The sequence below is a fragment of the Myotis daubentonii genome, chromosome 3 (assembly GCF_963259705.1).
Source record: "Myotis daubentonii chromosome 3, mMyoDau2.1, whole genome shotgun sequence".
Lineage (NCBI taxonomy): Eukaryota > Metazoa > Chordata > Mammalia > Chiroptera > Vespertilionidae > Myotis > Myotis daubentonii.
In genome coordinates this window covers 107,433,973-107,446,470 of record NC_081842.1, presented here as the reverse complement: position 1 = coordinate 107,446,470, position 12,498 = coordinate 107,433,973, and the positions used below count along the sequence as shown (strand labels likewise).

The 12,498-nt window shown below is 40.7% G+C and overlaps 1 protein-coding gene across 7 annotated transcripts in view; it reads left to right on the top strand.

Moving 5' to 3' along the window:
* The window catches only part of HPS3 (HPS3 biogenesis of lysosomal organelles complex 2 subunit 1), a 75,130-nt gene that overhangs the window by 33,732 nt on the left and 28,900 nt on the right, over positions 1-12,498 (top strand). For 6 of the 7 annotated variants that reach the window (XR_009451886.1, XR_009451887.1, XR_009451888.1 and 3 more), the window contains exons 6-7: positions 275-356; positions 3,573-3,727. Coding sequence is in view for 3 of the 7 variants with exons in the window: in XM_059688186.1 (XP_059544169.1) it covers positions 275-356; positions 3,573-3,727 (237 nt within the window). In the remaining 4 variants the exon portion in view is untranslated. The remainder of the gene's footprint in view (positions 1-274; positions 357-3,572; positions 3,728-12,498) is intronic. The other variant, XM_059688188.1, reaches the window with a different exon arrangement.

The window sequence follows — 12,498 nt, the reverse complement described above, 5'->3', positions numbered from 1 at the left end:
AGAGCCAAATGTAGAATTCTGTGGAGACACACGTGTCTGGATTCAGCCCCTAGAAATTATGATTCAATAGGAGTAAGGTGAGGACCAGTTATGTTTTAAAAAATATAGGGATTTTGAGGACTCTCCTTGATAAGCAGTCTACCTCATCAGCATTTTACAGATACTTGTGTCTTCTTCCCCCTTGGCCATAGTTCTGTTCACCTCCAAAATACTCCCAGCTATGGACACATTTTTGGCCTTCATTTTGCTCAGTGGCCTTTTTCCTCTTCCTCAGTAACAACCTGCAGTGTTTCACAGTGCGGTGCAGTGCGGCAGCAGCTCGTGAGGAGGACCCATACGTGGACTCCACCCTGAAGGTTAGAACTGCATTATTATGACAGTGCAATCTTAGATAAAAAAGGAACGAATTCACACTTGCAAATGCGCTCTTGGTTGTAAGCAAGGTGAACAGTAAAGGTCTTAAGATCTTGTTTATTGAATTAGAACCTTTGAATGTAAAATAGTAAGCAATTTTTGATTCATGGTTTAGCTGACAATATTTAAGATTATTTTGAAAACATTTCACTCAGAATTTAGGTCTAGTACATAGTTTTGAAAGTTTGGTAGAGAATATGTATAGTGTAACTTCAGGAAGAGTACTTCACAACTATAGTATACTACAATTTTATTTTTTAACAGAAATATTGGTGGCAATTATATGTAGCTATTAACACATCAGTTTAGAAATTAGTATATTCAAGAATACAAAATTGAATAAAGTACATTAAAATAATTTCTTTGTATTGTTATCAGATATGCCTATAATTGTTTTGTTATTTTACAAGCCTTCAACAATCTTTTGTATTTCTGTAGACTAAATCTAGGAGTTAATAGATATATTAGATCAATAACCTCATTTTTAGTATGCTTAGTCTGTGCAAAGCTCTTGACTACAAAATAAACATAGGTCATCTATGATGAAATAGTATGTTTTCTGATGTTGAATTTCTGTTCTCAAAAATATACTGATCATTTTTATGATATTCATCGTATGGTATATCACCTCTGACGTATAAGCTGCTTGAATGGATGTTTGTTGTGAAGATATAGGCTGTAGGAAACCCCAAAAGCATAATGGCCTGTAGTTCACAGGTTAGTTTATGTCTATCATAAAAGGCTTCTGGAACACCTTTTCTTGGAAAACTAAGTGCTCAGTAACAATTGTTATGTTAAGAAGCCAGCACTGTGAAGTGCGAACATGTCTGAGGCACTCTCCTGTTATCACTGTTGTGATTTGAGTTCTCAGTAACTCTTTTTTTTGTTGTGGCCCAACCTGTAGCTTTTTTGTTGCTGACCAGGCTTGCTGCCTACCTTAAGCCTCTTGGGAGGCCAGAATCACATCTTTTCCTTGTCTTTCTGTCTGTGGTTAAGATATACACATGGGCTTTTAAATAGATTATTTTTAAAATAAAGGTTATTTTCCTAGTAAAAATTGAAAGCTGACAGATTCTTTGCCCCTTTCTTCTCTCCACACCATGCCTTTAAGGAAAAAGGAAAAAACTCAGAAAGACATAGGCTTACATAGGTAGTGATGGTAGAGTGAGGGGTATATAATAGATTGAGGTAGATCAAAGCTACAATAAAAATGTCAGGTAATAACAAATGTTGGTGAGGACGCTAAGAAATTGGAACCCTCATACATTGCTTGAGGGAATATAACATGGTGTGGCCATCTTGGAATAAGTCTGATATTTCCTCAAACAGTTAAACATTGAGTTACCCTGTTACCCAATGATTCAACTTCTAGGTATATGCCCAAGAGAGATGAAAAAAATACATCTACACAAAATGCCCACACATTATATACAAATGTCTATAGCAGCATTATTCATAATAACTAAAAGGTGGAAGCAACCCAAATGTTTATCAGCTGATGAATGGGTAAACAAAATGTGATATATCCATATAACAGAATATTACTTGGTCATAAAAAGAAATGAAGCACTGACATATGGATAAACACATGGAAACTGGCACATGGAAGTGCCATAACATGGATGAACCTTGCTATAACATAGATGACCCTTTTAGCACTATAACATGGATGAATCCTGAAAGAAACCAGTTACCAAAGACCACACACATAATTACATGATTTCATTTATATAAAAGTCCAGAATAGGCATACCAATAGAGACAAAGAGTAGATTAGTTGTTGCTTAGGATTGGGATGGATGAGAGAGGGGGACAATAGCAAAACGGTACATGGTTTCTTTTTGAGATGATGAAAATGTTCTAAAATTGACTGTGGTGTTGGTTGCACATATCTGTTTGCTAAACACTATTATACTAAAAACCACTCAGTTGTATGCTTTAAATGGGTGAATTATATAGTATGTGAATTATATGTCAATAAAACTCTTAAGAAAAAAAAGGGAAAATAAAGAAAATAAATAATAACTTCAGGTCTTCTCAGTCTCATAAAACCAGAGAGAAGGAACCCAAGAGAGGAAGGGAGAAAAGAAGAGAGACCGGTAGCTGGTTGGGGCAGCTGCACTTGAGACCCGTCCTCATGAGCGTACACACCTCATGGCTCCCCCTTCCCTGCACCCCCACCATTCTGAAATCCCAGGTGCCACCTGAGTCAGCACGCATTTAGCCCACTTGCTGACTCAGGCTTTGGTAGCTGCGAGGTCTGAGAAAGATTTCACAGCCTCATAGTTTGGCCCAAAGGGCACATAGCTTTTTTTTCCCATTCCTCTCAGATTCCAGCTCTTAAGCACTAGCCGGGGCCACCTTACTATTCTTAGGGATGAAAACATAGATGGAGGTATTTCCCCAAGCATGTTGTACAAATGGACAAGGAAGATGACCTCGGAATCAAACAGTGTGAATGCAGGAGGAGGCATGGGTCTGGCAGCCTTAACATGGATGAACCTTGCTATAACATGAATGTTTTGTGAGCTCCCTGAAAGAGTTCTTCTGTTATCTTTCTTACCCATTCTAGTTGAATTAATATTCCCTTATAGGGACAGGCGCCTGGCTCCCGATCCAGATTTCCTCCAGTTTACCTGACACACCCAACCTGTCAGGCATTCTAGGCAGTGTCCCCACTTAAGGACCTAAGAGTCAGGGGCCATCTGAACATACAAGCATTTTCATCCTACACACCCATCTACTAAGAAACCATTTTATTTACTCTCTGTGCAGTGGAATGCCTTTTTGTAGTATCTCATTTTGCCTATGAGCTCTGTTTGGGCATACTCCCAAGCCAGCATGCTATTAGTGGGATTTCCCTGGGTGGCTGCACTTCCAGAGTCATGGGGAGTCCCTACTGCTGTGAGGGCCTCGGACACACCCACTTTCTGAATTCATTCAGAAAGGGTAGCTCTTTGACAGGCACATATGAAGTAGATAGTTGGTTATATAAGTTTAGATAGAATAACCTCCTTGCTCTGATAAGAATAGGAATTTGAGGAGTTTTTTTTAAGGGGGTAGAACAGAAGAGACTTTATCAACTAGACAGATTTTTGAAGATTAAAGTTCATGTATGTTTTTTCCTTGGTTAAATTTGTGATTTTTTCCTTTACTAGGCTTGCCCACCTGTCAGTATGGATGTCTGTGCTTTAAGAATACAGCTTTTCATAGGCTTGAAAGCCATCTGTCACTTTAAAAACCACATCATACTTCTGACCAAGGCAGACCCTGAGGCCATTCCAGAGAGAAGAGAGGCACCAAGGAGGCTTCTGTGAGCATCCCCCTCCCAAGAGAATCCTGCCAAAGTTTCTGCAGTGAATTGTTATGGGTGTATTTTGTCTGTGTTTTACTCTATGTTTTTTTATTTTATTTTTTAATTTTTTAAAACATATTTTTATTGATTTTAGAAAGGAAGGGAGAGGGAGAGAGAGATGAAAACATCAATGATGAGAGAGAATCATTGATTGGCTGTTTTCTGCACACCTCCTATTGGGGATCAAGCCTGCAACCCAGGCATGTGCTCTTGACCAGAATCTAACCTGGGACCCTTCAGTCCATAGGCTGATGCTCTATCCACTGAGCCAAACCAGCTAGGACTACTCTATGTTTTGTAAATCAAAACTCTGAATGACCAGATGACTTTTCTATGGTGTTCTTCTTTTTTTTTTTTTTTTATAATATATATTATTGATTTTTTACAGAGAGGAAGGGAGAGAGATAGAGAGTTAGAAACATCGATGAGAGAGAAACATCAATCAGCTGCCTTCTGCACATCTCCTACTGGGGATGTGCCCGCAACCCAGGTACATGCCCTTGACCGGAATCGAACCTGGGACCTTTCAGTCCGCAGGCCGACACTCTATCCACTGAGCCAAACCGGTTTCGGCTGTTCTTTTTCTAGAGAGAGAAAATAGGTTTTAATAATGTCCATAATATCCTTTATAATTGACCTCAGAACTTTTAAAAGAAAATGAACTATAAAATAGTTTCAATAAATGTCTGATATTTTAGATAAAATGTTAAAGGACATGTTTTTCTGTGTAGTTAAAGAGAAAGACAAGGCCTCTAATGCTAGCCTAAATGATACGTTTCTTAATACATATTTTTCTTTTTTGACCTTTCAGTGCTGCATTTTTATCCAAAGACTAGAGGCCCAGTGCATGAAAATTCGTGTACTTGGGGGAGTCCCTCAGCCCGGCCTGTGCCCTTTTGCAGTCCGGGACCCCTCAGGGGATGTCCACCTGCCAGCTTAGGCCGGCCTAAGCTGTTAGTCGGACATCCCTAGTGCCGCAGAGGAGGTGGGAGAGGCTCCCGCCACCACCGCTGCGCTCGCAGGTGTCAGCCCAACTTCTGGCCGAGCGGAGCTCCCCCTGTGGGAGCGCACTGACCAGCAGAGGGCAGCTTCTATGTTGAGCGTCTGCCCCCTGGTGGTCATTGTGCATCATAGCCACCGGTTATTCCCAGTCGTTCCACCATTAGGGTCAATTTGCATATTACCCTTTTATTATATAGGATTATTTTCTGGTATTTCAATTCAAAAGAAATTAACAATATTTTCTTACCTTAAATCACATTCATAATATATATAGGTATGTGCTGATCTACCTTAAAATAGAATTGCAATTTGATAGCACTAATCTTTGGTTGACGCTTCTGTGTTCTGTTTTCACTGTTTAAAACAGAATAGTTACACTTCTATTTGATGTCTTCTATACTGTGAACTTAGTGGTAGAGAAAATTTAATCAGGTAAGAAATTTTTGGAGAGATAAGAAACATAATGAGTTTCAAATCTAAAATTGGTTTTTGTTTTTAACATTAAGTTTTTGATGATTTTTAAATTGCTTGTGCCTGTACTTGTTCCACCAAAAGGAATAAACAGGTTGACTTGGTTAAGTGATCATTTAGAGAGTTCAGAGTGGTCTAAGTGTAAAAGCTTCTGAGAGAAAAAAAAACTTGTAATCTTGCACATTTGACATTTGTAAAGTATTATTTGGTTGATCTCTAGTTCCCCTTCCTCCTCCCCTGCCATTTGTCTCTGGATCTATTTTTGTTCATCAGTTTCTGTTGATCATTATATCCCACATATGAGTGAGATTATGTGATATTTATCTTTCTCTAACAAACATAATTTCAATTAACATAATGCTCTCCAGTTCCATCCATGCTGTTGCAAATGGTAAAAGTTCCTTCTTCTTTACCTCAGCATAGTATTCCATTGTGTAGATGTACCACAGTTTTCTAATCCACTCATCTACTGATGGGCACTTAGGCTGTTTCCAAATCTTAGCTATGGTGAGTTGTGCCACTATGAACATAGGGGTGCATATATCCTTCCTAACTGGTGTTTCTAGTTTCTTGGGATATATTCCTAGAAGTGGGATCACTGGGTCAAATGGGAGTTCCATTTTTAGTTTTTTGAGGAAACTCTATACTGTTCTCCACAGTGGCTGCACCAGTCTGCATTCCCACCAACAATGCACGAGGGTTCTTTTTTCTCCACATCCTCTCCAACACTTGTCCTTTGTTGATTTGTTGATAGCCATTCTGACAGGTGTGAGATGGTATTGCATTGTCGTTTTAATTTGCATCTCTCAGATGATTAGTGACTTTGAGCATGTTTTCATATATCTCTTGACCTTCCTTATGTCTTCTTTCGAAAAGTATCAACAACAAAAAATTAAAAAACAAAGGAAAGTATCTTTTTAGGTCTGTTGCCCATTTTTTGATTGGGTTGTTTATCTTCCTTTTGTTAAGTTGTATGAGTTCCCTGTAAATGTTGGAGATTAAACCCTTATTGGTGATAACATTGGCAGATATGTTCTCCCATGCAGTGGGCTTTCTTGTTGTTTTGTTGATGGTCTTTTACTAGGCAAAAGCTTTTTATTTTGATGTAGTCCCATTTCTTTATTTTCTCTTTAGTTTCCATTGCCCTAGGAGGGGTATCAGTGAAGAAATTGCTTCGACATATGTCTGAGATTTTGCTGCCTGTGATTCCTCTGGTATTTTTATGGTTTCCTGTCTTATGTTTAAGTCCTTTATCCATTTTGAGTTTATTATTGTGTATGGTGTAAGTTGGTGGTCTAGTTTCATTTTTTTGCATGTATCTGTCCAATTTTCCCAACACCATTTATTGAAGAGACTGTCTTGACACCATTGTATGTGCTTGCCTGCTTTGTCAAATATTAATTGAGCATAGTGGTTTGGGTCAATTTCTGGGTTCTCTATTCTATTCTGTTGATCTATGTCTGTTCTTGTGCCAGTACCAGGCAGTTTTGAGAACAGGGGCTTTTTAATACAGCTTGATATCTGGTATTGAGATCCCACCTACTTTGATCTTCTTTCTCAGGATCGCTGCAGCTATTCCAGGTCTTTTTTTATTCCAGACGAATTTTTGGAAAGTCTGTTCTAGGTCTGTGAAATATGCCGTTGGTATTTTAATGGGGAGTGCATTGAATGTATAGATTGCTTTGGGTAGTATGGACATTTTAATGATGTTGATTCTACAAATCCATGAACACGGTATGTTTTTCTATCTGTTTATGTCTTCCTCTATCTCTTTTTTCAGTGTCCTGTAGTTTTCTGAGTAGAGGTCTTTTTCCTCCTTAGTTAAGTTTATTCCTAGGTATCTTAATTATTTGGTGTGTTGGTAAATGGGATTGCTTTTTTAGTCTCTCTTTCTGTCAGTTTACTATTGGTGTATTGAAATGCCATAGATTTCTTGGCATTAATTTTATATCCTGATACACTGTCGAATTCATTTATTAAGTCTAATAACTTTTTGATGTAGTCTTTAGGGTTTTCTATGTACAGTATCATGTCATCTGCGAATAAGGACAGTTTTACTTATTCTTTTCCAATTTGGATGCCTTTTATTTCTTCTTGTCTAATCGTAATGGCTAGTACTTCCAGTACTATGTCGAACAGGAGTGGTGGGAGTGGGCATCCCTGTCTTGTTCCTGTTCTTAGGGGAAATGGTTTAAATTTTACCCATTGAGTATGATGTTGGCTGTAGGTCTGTCATATATGGCTTTTATTATATTGAGGTATGATCCTTCTATTCCCACCTTGCTGAGAGTTTTTATCAACAAAGGGTGTTGGATTTTGTCACATGCTTTTTCTGCATCAATTGATATGACTATGTGATTTTTTTAAACACATTTTATTGATTTTTTTACAGAGAGAAAGGGAGAGCGATAGAGAGTTAGAAACATCGATGAGAGAGAAACATCCATCAGCTGCCACCTGCACACCCCCCACTGGGGATGTGCCCGCAACCCAGGTACATGCCCTTGACTGAAATCGAACCTGGGACCTTTCAGTCCGCAGGCCGACACTCTATCCACCGAGCCAAACCGGTTTCGGCTGACTATGTGATTTTTATCTCTCAATTTGTTTATGTGATGTACCACGTTTATTGATTTGCGGATATTGTACCATCCTTGCATCCCTGGGATAAATCCTACTTGGTCATGGTGCATGATCTTTCTGATGTACTGCTGGATCCAATTTGCTAAGATTTGTTGAGGATTTTGGCATCTATGTTCATGAGGGATATTGTCCTGTAATTCTCTTTCATTTTGTTGTCTTTATCTGGTTTTGGTGTTAGGTTGATGCTGGCTTCATAGAATGAGCTTGGAAGTGTTCCTTCCTGTTGAATTTTTTGGAATAGTCTGAGGAGGATAGGATTTAGTTCTTCCTTGAATGTTTGGTAAAACTCCCCTGTGAAGCCGTCTGGTCCTGGGCTTTTGTTTGCTGGAAGCTTTTTGATGACTGCTTCTATTTCTTCCATAGTTATCGTCCTTAAGATTTTTAGATTCTTCCTGATTGAGTTTTTTTTTAAATTAAATCTTTATTGTTCAGATTATTACATTTGTTCCTCTTTTTTCCCCCCATAACTCCCCTCCTCCCAGTTCCCGCCCCACCATCCACCCTCACTCCCCACCCACTGTCCTCATCCATAGGTGCACGATTTTTGTCCAGTCTCTTCCCGCATCTCCCACACCCCTTTCCCCCCCAAGAATAGTCAGTCCATTCCCTTTCTATGTCCCTGATTCTATTATGATCACCAGATTATTTATTCACTTGATTCTTAGATTCACTTGTTGATAGATGCATATTTGTTTTTCATAATTTGTATCTTTACCTTTTTCTTCTTCTTCCTCTTCTTAAAGGATACCTTTCAGCATTTCATATAATACTGGTTTGGTGGTGATGAACTCCTTTAGCTTTTCCTTATCTGTGAAGCTCTTTATCTGACCTTCCGTTCTGAATGATAGCTTTGCTGGATAAAGTAATCTTGGTTGTAGGTTCTTGGCATTCATCACTTTGAATATTTCTTGCCACTCCCTCCTGGCCTGCAAAATTTCTGTTGAGAAATCAGCTGACAGTCGTATGGGTACTCCCTTGTAGGTAACTGGGTTTCTTTCTCTTGCTGCTTTTAGGATTCTCTCTTTGTCTTTTGCTCTTGGCATTTTAATTATGATGTGTCTTGGTGTGGTCCTCTTTGGATTCCTTTTGTTTGGGGTTCTCTGCGCTTCCTGGACTTGTAAGTCTATTTCTTTCACCAGGTAGGGGAAGTTTTCTGTCATTATTTCTTCAAATAGGTTTTCAATATCTTGCTCTCTCTCATCTTCTGGAACCCCTATAATTCTGATGTTGGTACGCTTGAAGCTGTCCCAGAGGCTCCTTACACTATCTTCGTATTTTCGGATTCTTTTTTCATTTTGCTTTTCCAGTTGGGTGTTTTTTGCTTCTTCGCGTTTTGAATCTTTGACTTGATTCTTGCGCTCCTCTGGTCTGCTGTTGGGTGTCTGTATAATATTCTTTATTTCAGTCAGTGTATGCTTAATTTCTAGTTGGTTCTTTATCACAACGTCGAGGGTCTCATTAGATTTCTTGAGGATCTCACTACATTTATCGGCGGTCTCACCAGTCTTTTCGAGGGCCTTACTAAGTTTATCGGCAGCTTCTATACAGTTCTTGAGAGACCTTAAAAGTGTGGTTTTGAGCTCTATAACTTCCATTTCTGACATTTGCGTCCTGTTTCTTTGTCTCCGCATTTTTTTATCTTTTCTTGGTGCGCCCCCTAGTGGTCTTTGTGCGCAGTCTTGTTGTAGTTAAGCCTTGATTGTTGTCAGCAATAGTGGGGGTGATTTGACCTCCAGGCTAACTGGCTATGAGAGTCCGCTGTGTCTGCAGTGGGAGAGCTTCTGTCCTGATTGAGTTTTGCAAGGTTGTATTTTTCTAGGAATATGTCCATTTCCTCTGTGTTGTCTAGTTTGTTGGAATAGAGTTGTTCATAGTATTTTTTAACAAGCCTTTGTATTTCTGTGGGGTCTGTTGTTATTTCACCTCTTTCATTTCTGATTTTGTTTATTTGGGTCCTTTCTTTTTGCTTGATATGAATTCAATCTTCTTGAATTTGAAGAGACTTTGCTTGTGACCCAATATGTGGGCTATTTTTGAAAATGTCCCATGTGCACTTGAGAAGAATGTATATTCCATGGCTTTGGCGTGAAATGTTCTAAAGATGTCAAGTAAGTCTATCTGATCTAGTGAGTCATTTAGGATTGCTGTTTCTTTGCTGATTTTTTGTCTAGAGGATTTATCCAGTAATGTCAGTGGTGTATTAAAGTCCCCTACTGTGATTGTATTGTTGTTGATCTCTCCCTTGATATCTTCCAGGATTTTTTTTTTTTTTTTATGTATTTGGGTGCTCCTGCATTGGGTGCATATATGTTTATCAGGATTATATCCTCTTGTTGCATCGATCCCTTTAGTATTATGAAGTGGCCATCCTTATCTCTTGTTATGGCCTTCACTTTGAGGTCTATTTTGTCAGATATAAGTATTGCTACCCCAGCTTTTTTTTTTTTCATTTCCATTGGCCTGAAAGATATTTTTTCATCCCTTCACTTTCAGTCTGTGTGAGTCCCTTTTTCTGAGGTGGGTCTCTTATAGACTGCATATATATGGGTCATGTTTTTTTATCCATTCAGCCACTCGATGTCTTTTGATTGGAGCATTTAGTCCGTTTACGTTTAAAGTTATTATTGACAGGTACTTATTTGTAGCCATTTTTATTTTTTGTGCCTGTGTTCCTTCTTACCTTTTTATTTCTTCTTTTTACATCGGTCCCTTTAGCATTTCTTGCATTGCTGGCTTGGTAGTGATAAACTGCCTTAGCCTTTTTTTGTCTATGAAGCTCTTTATTTCTCCTTCAAGTTTGATTGATAGCCTTGCTGGATAGAGTATTCTTGGATTCAGTCCCTTTATTTGCTTCTTTTTGAAAATTTTTTTCCATTCTTTTCTGGCCTGATGTATTTCTGTTAAGAAATCATTTGATAATCTAATGGGAGATCCCTTGTACATAACTTTCTGTCTCTCTTTTGCAGCCTTTAAGATTCTCTCTTTGTCCTGAACATTTGCCATGGTAATTATGTGTCTTGGTGTGGGTCTTTTTGGGTTCGTCTTGTTTGGGACTCTCTGTGCTTGTGTTGACTTTTTTCTTCCCCACATCAGGGAAGTTTTCTGACATTATTTCTTCAAATAGGTTTTCTAACCCTTGTTCCTTTTCCTACTGTTCTGGCACCTCTATGATTCTAATGTTGCTTCATGTGATGTTGTCCCATAGCTCCCTTAGGCTCTCCTCCTGTCTTTTAATGTTTTTTCTCTAATTGCAGTTCAGTTTGGGTGGTTTTGCTTCCCTTTCTTCTAATTTGCTAATTCAGTCCTCTGCTTCTCCTAGTCTACTGTTGAAACTTTCCACGGTGTTTTTTATTGCAGCTATATCACTCTTAATTTCTACTTGATTCTTACATAAGTTGCTGATTTTTTCATCCATCCGGTTTATGAATTGTATGACCCTTAGCTGCTTTTCTGGTGATTCCTCTTTTTCTTTCCTTTGGGGATTTCTTTGTCTACCCATTTTTGTTCTCACTGACAGATCTATATGTCGAGTTGTGCAGGGGCTGCTCCTTGGGTGGCAGTGGCTCCTTGTGCTGCAGTTGTTCCTTGGGCAGTCGCAGCAGCAGCTGCTCCTCAGTTGTCAGCGGCTCCTCTGGTGGGTGCTGTTTGCAGCAGTGGTGGCTCTTCTGGCTGTTGGGGAGAGGCTGCTTGCACATCTGCTGTTCCTCGGACATGGGTGGGCTGCTCACGAGGCTGCTGCTCCTTGGATGGGGGAGGGCTGCGCATGGCTGCTGCTTCTCAGACGGGGCAGTCTGCTCATGAGGCTGCTGCTCCTTGGACAGGGGCAGGTTTCTCGCAGGGCTGCTGCTCCTCGTACAGGGGCGGGCTGCTCGCGTGGCTGCTGCTCCTTTGATGGGGTATGGGCTACTTGCACGGCTTCTGCTCCTCGGACGGGAGTGAGCTGCACGTGCAGCTGCTGCTCCTTAGACAGGGCTGGGCCGCTCACCCAGCTGCTGCTCCTTCGACGTGGGCGGTCTGCTTGTGTGGCTGCTGCTCCTTGGACTGGGGTGGGCTGCTCAGGTGGCTTCTGCTCCTCGAATCAGGGCAGGCTGCTCGTGGAGCTGCTGCTCCTTGGACTAAGGCAGACTGCTCACACAGCTGCTGCTCCTCGGATAGGGGCAGGCTGCTCATGTGGCTGCTGTTCCTCGGACAGGTGCAGGGTGCAGGCTGCACATAGCTGCTATTCCTCAGACAGGGGTGGGCTGCGCGGGGCTGCTGCTCCTCAGTCGTGGGCAGGTTGCTCGTGCGAGGCTTCTGCTTTTAGGGCGGGGGCGGGCTGCTCGTGTGGTTGCTGCTTCTTGGACGTGTGGTTGCTGCTTCTGGGACGGGAGAGCAGGCCACTCACACAGCTGCTGCTCTTTGAACAGGGGCAGGTTATGTGAGGCTGCCGCTCTTCGCCCTGGGATGGGCTGCTCACGTGTCTGCTGCTCGTGTGGTCACTGTGCCCTGGGCTAAAGCATTTGGTCAGTCTGAGGGGAGCGCACTTTGGAACTCAAAGGAGCCTGTGCCTGGGTTGGCTGGAGACTCGGTGACCATGGGACCACATCCGAGGTAGCAGGTCCCTGGCAGGGGTG